At 39.8% G+C, this 16172-nt stretch overlaps 2 protein-coding genes across 2 annotated transcripts; one reads left to right on the top strand and one right to left on the bottom strand.

The window, feature by feature from the left end:
- Positions 1–5163: 5163 nt before the first annotated feature.
- sdr39u1 (short chain dehydrogenase/reductase family 39U, member 1) lies at positions 5164–9200 on the top strand. Its single transcript, XM_085378253.1, has 6 exons — positions 5164–5236; positions 5959–6065; positions 6363–6445; positions 6546–6667; positions 6784–6936; positions 8695–9200. Exons 1-6 carry the CDS (start codon positions 5221–5223, stop codon positions 9120–9122), a joined length of 909 nt encoding a protein of 302 aa, XP_085234379.1. The 5' UTR covers positions 5164–5220; the 3' UTR covers positions 9123–9200.
- Positions 9201–10268: 1068 nt separating this feature from the next.
- Positions 10269–16134, bottom strand: mettl17 (methyltransferase like 17). Its single transcript, XM_085378440.1, has 14 exons — positions 16066–16134; positions 15039–15180; positions 14791–14940; positions 14602–14689; positions 14214–14295; positions 14000–14073; positions 13823–13917; positions 13640–13710; positions 13256–13363; positions 13083–13151; positions 12952–13002; positions 12758–12850; positions 11500–11696; positions 10269–10362 (listed from the first exon to the last, which is right to left on the bottom strand). Exons 1-14 carry the CDS (start codon positions 16132–16134, stop codon positions 10269–10271), a joined length of 1383 nt encoding a protein of 460 aa, XP_085234566.1.
- Between the last annotated feature and the right edge of the window lie 38 nt (positions 16135–16172).

Genomic DNA, 16172 nt, shown 5'->3' on the forward strand with positions numbered 1-16172 from the left:
CAAATGTACGGCACATTAACCATAATTAAAAAGAAGTCCTTTGCACAGTCCAAGCCCAACACATCCTGCAAAAACAATTCAAATTACACATTTGAAATAAAAACCTGCAAAAGTTTGATTTACAAAAAAGATGCTTTATTGAACACACAAATGTACCTACTACAAATTGTTATCACTGAAATATAGATCGAGTTGTATTTGTCAGTAAACAAAGATTTAATTAAAATAAATTACATTTAATACTTTAAAATCACAACATTTCCACCTGAGGAAACCCAGCAGCCAGAGCTCATGAAGGATCCATCACCTGTCAAACAAAGAAAATATTAATAGAGCCTCAAAGGCATTAATTCAGCATTACAATCACTTTAGAGTTTAAAATAAATTTAAAAAAAAAAAGTGGGGGTGCTGTTGAACTATGTTGTACTAAACTCTGGTTACACATTTTTAGTACACCACAATATAAAAACATACTGCACAGACTAAGTAACACTTTAATGTTAACCTAAGTTAATTTAAAGTCATCAACTTAATGGCTTTGCTGACTTCATGCATCACTGACTAGCCAATCAGTGACCACATCTACCGACACATTTTCCTATTTCTGCCTCGATTGCTTGGTACCCCGGTTGAGTTGGTACTAAAAAGTACCAGGTACTATCACCTAATGGAAAACCCTAAAAAGTGTCCTGACCCGAATAGGGACTAATGAAAACGGGCTATTAGATAATACGGTTCCTTTGTGATGCAAGCTTATTGGCCATTCAATATCAGATTATGGGCTGGATTTTGATATCCAGAGTGGATTGCATTAACCATTTAATTTCAAAAAGTCAAAAAAGAAATTACCTAGCAGAATTTGACCCTAGTTAAATTTTGACTATAGACCACCTGACTTCAGCATCTTAAATTTCTTAATTTTATCTCCTTTTCTGTCTTCATTTATTTATTTGTACCATTTGTATTTTATCTGCTCTATTTCTATTGTATATCTTAACCAGCATCTGAGGGTGGACAGCAAAGAAACAATTTCATTTGCACAGAGAAATGCCTTTCTTTGGACACATGACATTAAACACCTTGAATCTAAAGCTTGGAATTTCCACACTTTTAAACCAACAGATATTGTGATGCAATTTCAGCGAACAAAACTGAAGAAACCTTACCTTGGACACACCCAGGTTCTGAAATCCTGAAAGAAAAGGAACATAAGATTAGCTTAACTGTGCACTTACACACCAGAGTGCCTGACCTGCGCCCTTACTGTCAAACCCATCAGTGCAGTGAAAGATAATCATGAGGTTTCAGGTGAAACACGGACTCACATGCAACTCATCATCAAGGTTTGACTAAAAGCTGGCAAGTCTGCATCTGCAGCAGGTATAGGATGAGAACTGAAATGGCACAACTCAATTAATGGGCCTAGTGTGATAAAGCTAAGAGTAAAGAAATAATTTCTTATTTTTTATATAATGCACAGTTTAGTTGATGCATTTTAAAATGTGTGAACTGAACATTCAGCTTGTGATTTTGGTAAATATTACAGCAATGTTTAGAACTTACAGAACCTATTTAGCTCATTTAGGAATTTACACTCTCAGATAGGACAAGACAGGAAACCCTTTGTTTTACAAGCATAAACAAAGGGAACACGCTGACTCCTCAAGTTCTTAATAAAACGGATTATACCCTTTGTAAACAAGGCCTTAGTGCTTGACCTTTATATTAGTTTTAACTTTGTTACTTATAAAGTTCATAGTGGACGTTAGTTGACCCAACATAGTAGCACGGAGGTCTTATGCACGGGTATTGTCTCGTTTGACGCAACTAAAATTAACTTCCAATTTTAATCAGTTTCGTTCAGTTCTCGGTGAAGCAAGCCAGCTTCATTTAGATCGTTTTGTATGTGATGTTTGAAGTACACACCAACCCTGACCTACAGGTCTTCCTCCTATGGGAGTCATTAACCTCAAACACATCAACCTAAACTGTTACAACATTACAGAACACAGCCCCAGCACCTTAAAGTTCACTGAGCTCCCAATCAAAGCCTAAATTGCATCAGTCCCTCGTACGCATCGTTTAATATTCAGCTGCATTTTCCTCATCAGCGGAAACCACGAGGTGCATTTGGCGCTACTGAAGCTGCGAGCTAACAATGTGCGGAAATAACGTCAAGAAACGCGCAAACGCATAAATATAAACACGACACCTGCGACAATAACGAAGAGAATCATCACTAAAGGTGAACATTTAGAGTAAAACAAGGTGTCACCTCGTCAGTTCTCGTCTCTCCAGCACCTCATGTCCGACCTGCATCACCGCAACAAGGAAGAGAGGTCGTTAATGAGCCCGAGCCGCAATTTATCTCTTTATCAAACCACGTGTCTCCTGCTCTCTGCCGTCAAGCAAGCAGCTTCCGGGTTTGCCTGTGCCGCATAAAAATAAAAACATCGTTTAACAGTATACTTTCAAGACATCTTCTCTTTAATACGCATCCTGCATATTATTACTGAAACACATTACTACCGAAATGTAAACATAATGACATAAAGTAGCAGCATAGAGGCACAGCCTGAATATACAAGTAAGGAAAATACATACAGTGGCATACAGTACATTTTCCACATGACTTTATCAATCTCTAACGTCATTTTGGAGGAATTTAGGCCCACACGTCCTTACGGTGTTGCTTCAGCTAATTGACGTTAGCAGGCAAACTTTTATGCACAGCTCTCTGAAGGTCCTGCTACAATATTTTAATAAGGTTGCAGCCTGGACTTTGACTGAGCCAATGCAACATCTTTTTTAGCCATTCTGTTGCAGATTTGCTGCCAAGCTGTAGCTATGGGACCGATTACTTCTTATTTGACCCTAAAATACTTTTGATTAGCACAGTGAATGCAAGGTGCACAGGTCCTGTGGCCGCAAAACAGTCCTCAAATTGTTACCCCCCTCTACCACCAACAGCTGGTATGAGATGTTTGTGTTGATATGCTGTGTTTGGTTTTTTGGCAAACATGGCGGTGTGCATTATGACCAACCATCTCAACTTTGGTTTCATCTTTCCAAAGCAGCACATTGTTACACACACATATGTGTGTGTGTGTGTGTGTGTGTGTGTGTGTGTGTGTGTGTGTGTGTGTGTGTGTGGCTAACATAAATAACAACATTAAATTATTATTGTTGTTACTGTTGTTAAGATTTTTGTTTAGCTTTTGTTGATGTTGGACTGTGGCCCATGGCGCTATTGTAATATTTACGTTTTGTATTACCCTTTAATTAGCAGAAAATGATACCATAAATGGCATTTTTATTTCACTCGTATTCCTGTGCATCTGTGCTAATCCTGCAATGATAAATGTCTGTTACAAGATATTCGCTTTAAACTTAAAAAAAACAAACAACTTTTGTTTGTTTTAACTATGATCTTCTACATTAATAATTTATTGCCTAATATTACCTAATTTCTTACCTAATCAAGGGTAAACATTTCTCATTCGGATGCTGTAGTTACGTCAGAGGCGGTGTGAGTTAAACTTTTAGTACTTAAAGCTAAAAAAGTTTGGGGTTATATCTCATATTATTCCTTTAAATTTGAAAAGGAACGACATCACATCACTAAAACCAGCAGGTGTCAGCTGTTACTAAAGAATTCCGACTTCGGTCAAGCCAACTGTGAACTACAAAATGACGTGTTTGCGTGGCTAAAGTACGGAACGCCGATTGGACCAAACTCGCTGAAATTACAGTTTGATAACAGAGCAGCTGGAGAAGGAGAGGAGGGAGGTGGAGATGGGGGAGATGCCTCTAGGACTGAGAAGAACACAACTTGTACTTAATTATTGGGCAAATCTTCAAGGCCATGGACAGGATCACCCACCACAAGCAGTTCTTAACCCTTGCTGGGAGAAAGGAAGGTGGAAATCAAAGAGCTTTGGGTGGATTGTGGGTGGAAGAGCAAGTGAATTTAAACTGGATCAGTTGGACGAGTTTCGTTACCAGCAATATCTCCCTGGATACTTCCTGAAGCCATAGTTGATTTCACTCTACTGGATAAGAAGACTAAGGATGGGGCATTTATTTTAAACTCCTATACTGTGCAGGCTTACATTGACCAGTTTTATGGTTGTGTTCAATTATATACGGATGCATCTAAGGATTCAGCCAGTCAAATTGGTGTAGCAGTTGTGGTCCCAGAGTTCATGGTTAAAATAGAAAAAAGGATCACTGATAGACTGTCAGTATTCACTGGAGAACTGCTTGCAATTCTGTTGGCGGTTCAGTGGGTGGAAGATATGAGGCCATTAAAAGCTATTGTTTGTTCAGAATCAAGAGCATCATTGCTTAGTTTACAAGGTAGTCACTCAGATGTGAGAGCAGATATTCTAGCAGAAATTCAGCAAACACTGTTCAGGATAAACATGATGGGTCTTACAGTTGTGTTTCTATGGATTCCAGCCCATTATGGAATAATGGGGAATGAAATGGCAGACAGAGCGGCGAAGCAAGCCACAAAACATGGGACAGTTGACCTGGCTGTTAGTTTTGGTCAAGCTGAAGTGAAGAGTATCATACGGCAAGAAATGAGGGGTAGATGGCAAAAGCAGTGGGAGGAGGAAAGGAGAGGATGGTGGTTGTGTACAATACAAAGGGGGGTAGGAGAAATGAGGACCACTGGAAGGAGCAGGAGAGAGGAGATGGTCATATCGAGATTGAGATTTGGACATACTGGGTTAAATGCTACATTATTCTTGATTGGGAAACATAATCAGAATCAGAATCAGAATACTTTATTAATCCCGAAGGAAATTAGGGAAATGTGCCTTCTGTGGAGACACAGAAACTATAGAGTTTGTGATATTGCACTGTCCGAAATATCAGGTGGAGAGGAGACAATTATCCCAAAACCTTATTAATATGAAAATGAAATTGGATCTGGTTGACCTATTGCAAAAGGATTCTGGAAGTAAGAGTTACCAGGCTTTATTTCAGTTTTTTAAAGCGGGAAGAGTGTTTGAAAGGCTTTGAGGTGTTTTTTTTCTTTGGGGGGGGGCGTCATTCCAGTTCACACTCCATACTAGTGGTGGCGGTAATGCACCAATCAGTTGTTTGCCAACCGCCAATAACATTTAAGAAGAGGAAGAAGAAGGAGAGGCGGGACTCGTGTACGGTGGCGTTTTGAGATTTAACTCAAGGTTAAAGGGCAAGCTTCTGGCCATGAGAATTTTAATAGGTATGTACAATTTTTAAAAAGTTACACGTTTTTTTAAAGTTGCTCGGAAAGGTCAGAGTGACATTACGCTTTCAGATAGCTTACAGCTAATGTTTACGTTGCGGCCAATAATGAAGTGCCTTATATCCATTAGTGAGTTTGTACTTGTGCATTATGTTGGGCTGTAGCACTATTGTGAACAGAGCCTGGGAGCTTTGAGAAAGCGTGCTAAAACTGTGTGCTTATGGTGTGTTTCATAGTTGAGTTTGCTCAGGTAATGCACAAAGCAATGTTTTGTAAGCATGTACAATACGCATGCGCACCACGCATGCCTGACTCACCTAATTTTGAGGGTTTTTTTTTTAAATAATTTTGAAGCGTTTCTATGTATTTATTTAGTTGTTTGGTTAAATAATAGAAATATTTCTCTTTAAGTTAAACTGCAAAAACGAGAATAAAGTTGACCCAAAGCCACCTTAACGTCATGAGCAAAAAGGGTTTTTTGAAAGTTGCGACTTTCCTTTGTTACAGCAGTTAAAACTGAGTGTAATTTTAAATTTAACGTAAAACGTTAAAAAAAATTAAAGCACGATATGATAAAATAAATCCGATTTTAAATCTTTATACAGTACTTTCTTTACACACTTGTACGAATCACAGTTTCTAAGTTGAAGGAAGTGTGCGGCTTTTGTTTTTCAGTTTGTTCCTTTTGATGATTTCTCTGTCTGTTGTGTTTCTTGTAGGAGGGGGATCTGGCTTCGTTGGCCGTGAGCTTACCCGCCTACTTAGGGACAAAGGTCATGAGGTGACACTGATATCCCGCCAGCCTGGTCCAGGGAAGATAACATGGGTATGACCTAAAGTTAATACAAAGTAAAAGGGCAAACCTAAAGCTCATTTTAGGACCTGTTGATTCATCACTGTTAACAAAACATCATACTGGAGCTGATGCCTGATGGTTTGAAGGACTGAAATTAGAGAGGGAGAAGAAATTTATTAATCCCTCGTGTTGGTTCCTCCGGGAAATTCAGTATGTACAAACTGTACAGACAGAGACGTACAAACTGATAAATGTGGAAGGGGGATAGTTTACAGATCCAGTGACATTTCTAAACATCTTTATGTTTCTTCCTCTCTGCTCCTGCAGGGTGAGCTGGAGTCTCAGGGTCTCCCACCGTGTGAGGGTGCCGTCAACTTGGCTGGAGAGAATCTCATAAACCCACTGCGATGGTGAGAAATAAATAATCAAAGAGTCCATCCTAATATCTGCAGCATTTTAATGCATTTACAGGGATTGTCACTGTTTCTTCCCTTGGGTTCTGTTTTGAAGGTGGAATGAAAGCTACAAAAAAGACTTGTTCTCCAGTCGCGTTGACACAACTAAAGCTCTTTCTCAAGCCATTGCTGCTTCCTCCAGTCCTCCTCACTCTTGGGTGCTGGTGTCAGGTGTAGGTAAGCATTTAATAAGTGAGATTCTACTCAGCACAGCAGATCAGATGAACTCATTGATAATATAGATAGTAATTCTATTATTGCTTATTGTTCGTTTGTTTGTTTTCATGACACAGCTTGCTATAAACCCAGTCTAACAGCTCAATACACAGAAGACAGTGAATGGACTCCGTTTGACCTTCTCTCAAGACTTGTCAAAGAGTGGGAAGCAGCAGCACTACTTCCTGAAAATGTGGCAAAAACCACCAAACAAGTCATCATCCGGCCTGGTTTGTATACGGCACATGCTTATGTTTATTGTCCATTCTGAATCTGTCTAAATCAGGGGTGGGCAACTCCAGGCCTCGAGGGCCGGTGTCCCTGCAGGTTTTAGATGTGTCCTGGAACCAACACAGCTGATTTAAATGGCTAAATTAGCTCCTCAACATGTCCTGAAGTTCTCCAGAGGCCTGGTAACAAACTAATCATGTGATTCAGGTGTGTTGTGTTACCCAAGGTAAGATCTAAAACCTGCAGGACACCGGCCCTCGAGGCCTGGAATTGCCTACCCGTGGTCTAAATGGATCAGATGAAGGGCCACATGCATCTCTCTGGTCCTATGTAAGGTCTTTGCTGGATTTTTTTTTCCTATTTCTTAAGAACATGGCTTTCAGATCCTGTTCGTCTGCTGTAGATGGTTTCTTTAGGCCTGCCACTTCTCCTTTTGTCCTCACGTCTAGTTTCTTCATAATTTGTAAGTGTAACCTGTAGTTCACACTGCAGGTGTTAATGCTCAATTGCAATTTTTTGATCAAATCCGATTTTTTTTTTTTTCTGGTTGTTCACACTACAAATAAAATGTGACAGCAAATGCGCTCTAGTGTGAACGGTTCATGGCCCTCAAAGTGGTCCACATGCACAAAAGAAGATGTCACACACAACGCGCTCTGTTTGCGGAAGTAAAAATGGCGGCTACAGAGCTAGTAGGTGTTGTTGCAGCAGTCTATCAATTTCTGCACAGTCGTAACCGACAGAATTTTGACAAATTAAATAGAGAAAGAAGGAAACAGAGAAAAAAGAGAGCCCGTGCTTTAACAACGGCCGCCATGCTTTCTCGTTTGTCTTCTCTAGCGCTGATAATTGGCGTCCGTCTTGTGTCAGTGATGTAAAAGACAGATTAAATGCAAAATGACCATTCAAACAGCAGTCGCTTTCTAAAACATCAGATACGTAATGGATTCAGTACCACATACGAAAGTGACCTAGGTCGAATTTGAAAATATTGGGTTTGTGCCGTTCAAGCTGTCATACCATGATCGGATATGAGTCGGATAGGATCAAAAAAAGTCGGATTTGATGCGCGTTCGCCTGCAGTGTGAACATAGCCTAAGTGTTCTGCTCATAGTTATTTTGGAATCACCAAAAATATAATTTTTATGCCTGTCAAAATATGTTATCCTTGGCATTTTTCAGAGATTGACTAAATCGACTTAAAGAAATGTGGAAAAAAATTTGTTTTTATGACTGGCTTCTAATAACAAAGTGCCTAAGGATACATTTTTAAAAACAGTGGTTCATTTCTTGAATTGGGTGCCTTTTTCATGCTTGAATGATTCACAGGTCAGTGTTAACTGGTTTAACAAACTAAAGAAAGTAATTGGGGCAAAAACCTTTCCTTTGAAGACGATCGGGTACAAGAACTAGAATAAAAAGAATGAAAAGGCTACCACCATCCAAAGAAAAACTTTAAAAGACCATCAGTCTGTTAAACTTTTGCATTTTGTACATGCATACACAACATGTGAAGATTTAAAGTATCTTATCTCTGTATTACTTTTTATCTTTTTCAGTTTTTATAGCATGAATTAAAATTTTATCTCGTGGGCCATTTCACGGCAGATAATCTGACTAGATTGACTGAATGGACAGCATAAGCTTGAACTAATGGTTTTTCAGTTATAAAGAGTGTCCCAGTAAATCATCATTAAACAAGTTAAAATGGCTGCAGTGAAAAACATGTGCTTTCTTATTTTCCATGCATTCCCCAGGGGCAGTGCTGGGTCGTGATGGTGGGGCCATGAAGCAGATGCTGCTGCCGTTCTGGCTCGGCCTCGGGGGTACCCTGGGATCTGGAAGACAACCATTTCCCTGGATCCACGTTTCAGACCTGGCAGGAATCATTGTCCGCGCACTGGAGCCCCCTGCTGACACTCCACCCTCCTCATCACCACAAGTGTTCAACGGAGTCGCGCCGGCTCTCAACACAAACTATGAATTCACTAAAGAATTGGGTCGGGTCTTGAGGCGGCCCACCATCCTTCCTGTACCTGGCTTTGTCATGAACGCCCTGCTGGGTTCGGAGAGGGCCGTGATCCTTACTCAAGGCCAGAAAGTCATACCTAAGAGGACTTTGGAGTCTGGATTTCAGTACGACTACCCTGACTTGACCTCCGCTTTGAAGGAGATTGTTAATTAACAAGAGAGTACGGCGGTTCATTTTTACTGTAATACAAGAATAAACAAATATGAGCCTAAACGAGTCATTGAAAATGAATCCCAGGATCATGACTCAGTAAAAGACTGTTGTAAATTACTTATTCATCAGATCTGTGTACTGATGAACTGTTGTTTCTCATATTGCTAAAGAGCAGTTATGGGATCATGTTTGAAAAACTGTTTTAAATAAAATGTCATGCTTTGCTTTAAAGTGTTTCTCCGCATTCGGGACAATAACAAGCGGCTTTAAGCCTTTGCTTACATTTAGAAAGCACTGGGACATGATTGTTGATACTGAAGTGTTTCTGTAAAATAAATCTGACAGAGTTGAGTCTTGATAACAGATGTGTCTAAACTTTCTCCTTTAGCAGCTTTTGCTCCTTTCGTTCAAACTCATGAACAGAGCTACAGAAGATAATCTTGGATGGTTGTACATCTAGCCATTAATGCTGCAACTAGTGACCGTGTTTATTGTTATTAACTCCTAATTAATGCAAAAAAAAATTGTCAGTGACACAGTGGTTAGTAATATAAATAACCACATGACCACATTACAGATGGTGAAGCACCGAAACAATTATTGGAGCTACAGGTCATAGCCTGGAGTCTTTTTTTTTTTTTTTTTTTTTAAATAGTCGTTTACATAAGTCTAGGTTAATCAAGTTTACTGGATCTTTTTTGTGGCCTGCAGTAAATTAAAAATGTTGCTGAAATCTCACTTTGAGTCTCACAGTGTCACTGAATTAACCTGCAACACGGAAACGTGCAAAAAGAAATTTTACCCTTTTTATTTTAAGGCTGTGAAATGTTATGTTACCAAAAAAAATACATAAAGCTCATGTTATGTATTGTTCTGCTGAATAAACAACTTTAAGGTTTGTTTGGACCGCATTGAAAATGAAATGCTTCAAGGTAAATTCAATTTCAAAATACTTTTTAAAAGACATTTCAGTCCAAAGAGCATCACACTTAAAAATATAATGGTTTATTGGAGGTGGTACACAATAAAGAAAACTGCAGAGAGGAAATGTATATGTAATTTGCAGCTCCTTTGTCTATAAATCAAAGTATTATCAGTTTCACGATGTATCGTATGTTTCCACAGTCTGTCTTTACGGCTGAATCGTCACTCTGAATCACTGTTGACGTCTTCCTCTACACCCCGAATGATCGGCATTTGATCTCCCCAGTCACTGCTCCGAGCGCAGCGGTACATATCTCTGATTAAAATGACATTGAAATAGAACAATTAAACAGAAAAAATCCAATACAAAACAAAACAGTCAAATAAGTCCATCAGTGACAATAAAACAAACAACAAAAAGCAATAAGAATATCCAGCAACCAAAGGCTGCCTGTAGCACAGAGTATCGATTATTATGACATACAGAAGGTTTACAATGAATTTCTGCTCCATTTGGTCTAGTTCTGACACATTTTCGGATCACATAATTCAGAATTATAGCCAAATTTGATCAGCAATTCCCCAGTTTGAAGTCCAGGCAAGCCAGATCTTTTGCTGCATTTCCTTCCCTCATTCTCTCTTTCTGTATTTCCCGCATCTTTCCTGCGTGCCTACCTGTGTCTAGGAAATCTTTAAACACCCGAGGAGTTTTGTTAATTTTAGAAAACGTTGTTGATGAACTGCGTGGCCCCACACTGAATCAAATTCAAACAGTACGCAGCCCTAATAAGCATTTTAATGACATATTTCTTCTTAGTTTATTTTAATGCACCTGGTCCCTAACATCATATCCTAAAAACCCTATGGTATCCGATCTGACCTAGAGTCTTAATATCTCTGGATTCAGGACTGATATCCTCTCGATTATAAAATTAGACTTCAACCGTTTCTTTTTGATGAAACCTGAGCAGAATTTGATGACCCTGAAGAATCCTTTTGTCAGACTGCTGGGGGACTTCCCATGATGCACTGAGCAGTTCTTCTTCACTCTCTTCTTTTCCCTCCCAATGCACTCACCTGTCACTACTGAATGTCAGTACCTTTTGTCTTCTCTCTCCCACAGAGTGCATTTTGTCTTCATCTCTCTATGCCAGAGATGGGCAACTCCAGGCCTCAAGGGCCAATGTGCTGCAGGTTTTAGATGTATCCTTGAGCCCACACAGCTGATTTAAATGGCTAAATGGGTCAACATGTCTTGAAGTTCTCCAGAGGGCTGGTAATGAACTAATCATTTGGTTCAGGTGTGTTGACCCAGGGTGATATCTAAAACCTGCAGGACACCAGCCCTTGAGGCCTGGAGTTGCCCACCCCTGCTCTATGCTAGCATTTAAGGAAAAGGACTAAACCTATTCTGCAGCTGATGAATTTGTGTGACACTGATTTTTCTTTTTACCTGCTGTGTTTACGGGCTGTCACCACCATGTGCTGTAGCTGTCCGTCCGGGCAACACATGCGACAGTGGACATGCCTCGTTCTGCGCAGCACTGGTGCAATCAGCCTGGCCCACTCCACACCCTTTGTGCCTTCCTCCACTGCTTCTGTCCGCCTCAAAATTAGGTAGCTGAACTTCTCGATCTGACGGTCATTGTGCTGGAAAAGAAAAAAAAAGGGTTGATATGGAATTCATTCAGCATTTATCTGAAAAAACACAAAACAAAACATGTTTGCATATATAGCACCTTCTGTCAGCAACAAATATAAGACAAGTGTAAATTAATAATACTTAAAAGGCAACAAGAATAAAAAGTTATGAAGTTAAAAATAACGAATTCAATCCAAGATAAAATCTTGGCGCAAGACTTTGTGTCTTTTATGTTTTACATGCTATTAAATAAATATGAGTTTCCTGATAATATACAATAATACGAAACTTCAGCTGCGTTCACAGAAGGGAATGAAGTGCAGCTGATTTTAATAGCAGAGCCTGGTACAGAAGACTATATGTTGTTTTTGCAGATTACACTAAAATGTTTTAGTCTTATTTGGTCTGTTGCTTGGTTTGCAGGACCAGCATTCTAAGAAGAAAAGCCTCAGAACTTCCTCTCCTCCCGTCACCCTTCCAGCTCATCCGAGGTGTTCCCAAAGCAGCTGAGGCATAATCTCGTGGGTCTGTCCCAGAGATTCTCTAAGTAGAATATGCTCAAAATGCCTCACCAAGGAGATGTCCAGGTCATATCCTAGTCAGATCCTCAAAAACCCTCAGCTGGCTCCTTTCGAGTTGCGGATGTACTCTGAAGCCCTCAGAAAGGACTCCCAAATGACAACAGTGAGCCACCCTGCGGAGGTAGTTGATTTCTACTGCTTCTATCTGTGATCTTTTTGTCACTACTTAGAGCTTGTGACCATAACTGTATACCCACCACTGCTTGCCATCTTTCTCTGAGGGCAACTCTAGACTGAGAGTCCAGCCCCTCTCCAGGAGACCTGTTGCAGAGCACCAGCTGTGCGTTGAGGTGAGCCTGACTATATTAGCTGGTACTACTCAAGCACTAATTCACCAGTGTTGTCTTAGGACAATAAGGATAATTTAAAATTCATGCAATGCTGCTCCGGTGGAGTCCAAGAATAAAAAGAAAGAGACCTGGTAATTAACAGATTAGATCCCATTTAAAGTGAAAAGCTGTAAACAGACATAGACAGTTGAGTCTTACCCTGGGTAGAGACAGAGGTTGGTAATGCTGCTGGAAGTTGCAGGGTGTGACGGGCTCATGGGCCAGTTTGGGACACACCAGTTCATGTGAACACTAAAATAAATAAATAAATGAATGAATAGACGCGCAATAAGACTGAGACACTAATGGCTCTAAGTATGACTTTAATTAAATCTACTGGGTGTTAAACTTACTGGAGCAAACACTGATGCTGGCCTGGAGTCATAAACGGTCTTCTCTTGTTTCTGGAGTCAGAAAACCAACAATTTAGTTTGATCAATAACAACTATTGTGAACTGCTGTCTTATCCAGTGTGTTTAAATACCTTCAATAAAGTATCTCTGGCTTCCATGAGTATCTGATGGCCCTCTTTGGTCCCATTTTCCACCAGCACCTAGAACATAAAATGCAACGATTAATAGTTTTTTTTTCTGTTTCCTTTTAAACACCAGAGGCTCACCAATCATTTTCTTAAGTTGTATCTTTCTTTGATCTCACCAGATATGAGCTTGTCTTTCTCCAAAGAGTGAATGCTGCCTCCTCTCGGTCTTTCACATTTGGCAGCTCTGAGAGGGTAAAAGCTGCAGTGACTAAATCAAACTGCACCTGAAAGGAGAAAAAGGATGGTCAGGATTTCCAGTTGTTGAGATTATCTGGAACATTAATGACAGCAAATCAAAAATATTGGGATTTTCTTTATTTTTTGATTTTGTCTGTTTGTGTTCTTTTCTAGAACAACAACTAAAAATATTTTAAAAATCCATGTATAACCCAGAATTGAAGTCTAGAATATTGCATATACATTTTTAATAACACACTGATTTTTTAAAATTCTTGACAGTGAACACATTGTGACTTAAATAAAAGCTGAGGGAGTTTTACCTTAGGAGAGACAGGGAGAAACTGCCTGAAATACACTTGTTTGATGCAGGGTTCAGCTCTTTCGTCATCACCTGCTCAATTCAAAAAAAAAATAAAATAATAATAATACAATCCAGTCAGTTCTTATTAACATCTGTATTTCACACAAAGAAACAAAAATAAATTGTCTACATGTGTGTCTACCTTTCAGAAGTTGTTCTGCCAAAATGTTCATTGGCCCTGAGCTGTCCACACACACCATCTCCTTCAAAGAGTCACCCCAGCATGCGTGAGATGCCCTGAGGAAACGGCCAGATTATAAACTTAGTTTAGCTATTCAGACTAAAGCATTTACATGTTTTACTAGTGTTACACACTAACCAGACAACGGTTCCTAACCCAGAACCAAAATCCAGGAGAGTGTGAGGAGCAAAGGAGGGATCCCTCTTCTTTATCTAAATGATGAGGGGAAAAAACTGCAGGTATAACTGAGTTTAACCACAAAAAACAACTTGTGCTTGGATTCAAGCGATTCTTAAAAAGGAAGCTCCCTGTATCACCACGTAAGCCGATTGCCTCCACAGCACTTTGCTACCTCATTCAGAGCTCTCCTCACTGCAGCGTAACCGCCAGCAAGTCGAGCTGCCATGTAGACCACGCCGAGCTCTTCATCGTACCTGAAACACAGTGAGATGCTTGTAAATCTACTGCACGTCAAATTTAAGGACCAAAACTACAACTTCAGGATGGATCATGGTGGAGCGCAACCATTCGCTGGGTTTATCTAAAGAAAGCATCTTAAGTCTGTTAAAGGTATAAAATGTTCAGCATTTGTCATAAATCGCAGTTTTAGCTTCTCCTATTATGGGTAAAAGAGGCTTTTTCTCCTTTAGGAATCAGTAAATATAACAAAGAGGCATTCAGAACAGACTGAAACGTGAAAAACTGATAATGGATAACACTGTAGTTAAATGACATGTTACTTCGTGGGTGCCCAGTGATATGTCGTTCTTCGGAGCTCTGAGAGAACTTTCCTCCTAATGCGGTCTTCCATTGCTTGCTCGTCTATATCTGCAGAATGAATGTATATTTATTTTTTCTAGCTGCTGCATGATATGATCTTGTTGCATGTGTATTATTACTTTTAAAAAAATTATACATATGTCACCCACCTCCTCCCTTTTGCATGGCTTTCTCCCACAATTCTTTCTCCAGGCTCACAGCTTTCTGCCTCAGAGTTAAATCCTCGACCGCTCGTTTCCTGCTCCACAGGAAGTTCGTGAGCTTGTGAATGCGCTCAGGAAGCTGATTCACCTGAGCTCCTACAGATGCAGAGATGGATGAGAGGCAAAGGGTTTCAACCAATGAAGCTGGTCAGAAAGATCTGTTATATTAACTGATTTACCAACACTAAGCTTACTGTGAATAATCGACTGTGCAGCCACGTGGAGTTCCTCAGGTAGCCGTAGAGTTTTCAAGTTGGTCACACCTGGGTGTTTTCTGTGTGGTTCACCCTTTAGGAAATCTACCTGTGGCTGTGGGTGTGTAGCTGCACTTATTGCCTGAAATAACAGGTTTAAATGATGCTGTTTTACTGACCTTTGAATTAAACTAAAATATGATTATATGAGGAAAATAAAAAACAGGAAATCCAATTACAGCCAGATTTTAGAAAAAAACAAACAAACAAAGAAACCAAACAAAATCTGTGTTTCATTTTTTTCAAAAGATCCAGTGGCCACTACATTAGGCACATGTACTGTTTGAGTGCTTGTTAACGTAGGTATTTCATCAGCTAATCACATAGCAGCGACTTAACGCATTTAGGCATGCAAACATGGACAAGAAGACCTATGGAAATTCAAACCAAGCATCAAAATTTGGATGAAAAGTAATTTATGTTACGTGACGTGGTTGTTTGTGTAACAATATACTCGAGTATTGTTGCTGACCATGTCCACCTACTTATGATCACAGTATTCTGAAGGCAAAAGGAGGGCCTATCCAGTGCTAGCAAGGTGTAAATAATGAAGTGGCCAGTAAGTGCAATTTTAGTTTATTTAATGAAATGTTTGAGTCCAAGGTAACTGGGAACCAGACAGCAGCCTTACTGGCTCCAGTTATAATGTCAGAAAGACATAGCCAAGAGATTTTTTTATGCTGAGCTGATAATAACCCCAGAAAATCCCCTCAGTGTAGTATTCAGAGATGTGTTTGGGCAGTGTTTGAATGAACGTAGAAATCATGTTTTACACCAGTGAGAGTTGGCAGCCCTGACATCTGGGGGACAGGTAGAGTAGATTCACGACTAAATGGTGTATATTATGCCAAAAATAAAAAATAAAATGTAAATGTACAGACTGAAACTATTTTGTTCTCTATAGCTTATGTGTCTGACCTCTGCGATTAAAAAGCTGCATTCAGTGGTAATATCAATCCGTACTCACCCGGCACACCAGCATCGCCAAAGGTTTTCTCTGACAGAGAACACAGGCGCTAAATCTACGCGGTACCATAACATCTGCTTCTAACCGTTACGTTTAAATGGCTTAAA

Source organism: Diplotaxodon limnothrissa, linkage group LG18 (assembly GCF_057381915.1).
Source record: "Diplotaxodon limnothrissa isolate DT_005_m linkage group LG18, D_limnothrissa_male_GT1.1, whole genome shotgun sequence".
NCBI classification, from domain to species: domain Eukaryota; kingdom Metazoa; phylum Chordata; class Actinopteri; order Cichliformes; family Cichlidae; genus Diplotaxodon; species Diplotaxodon limnothrissa.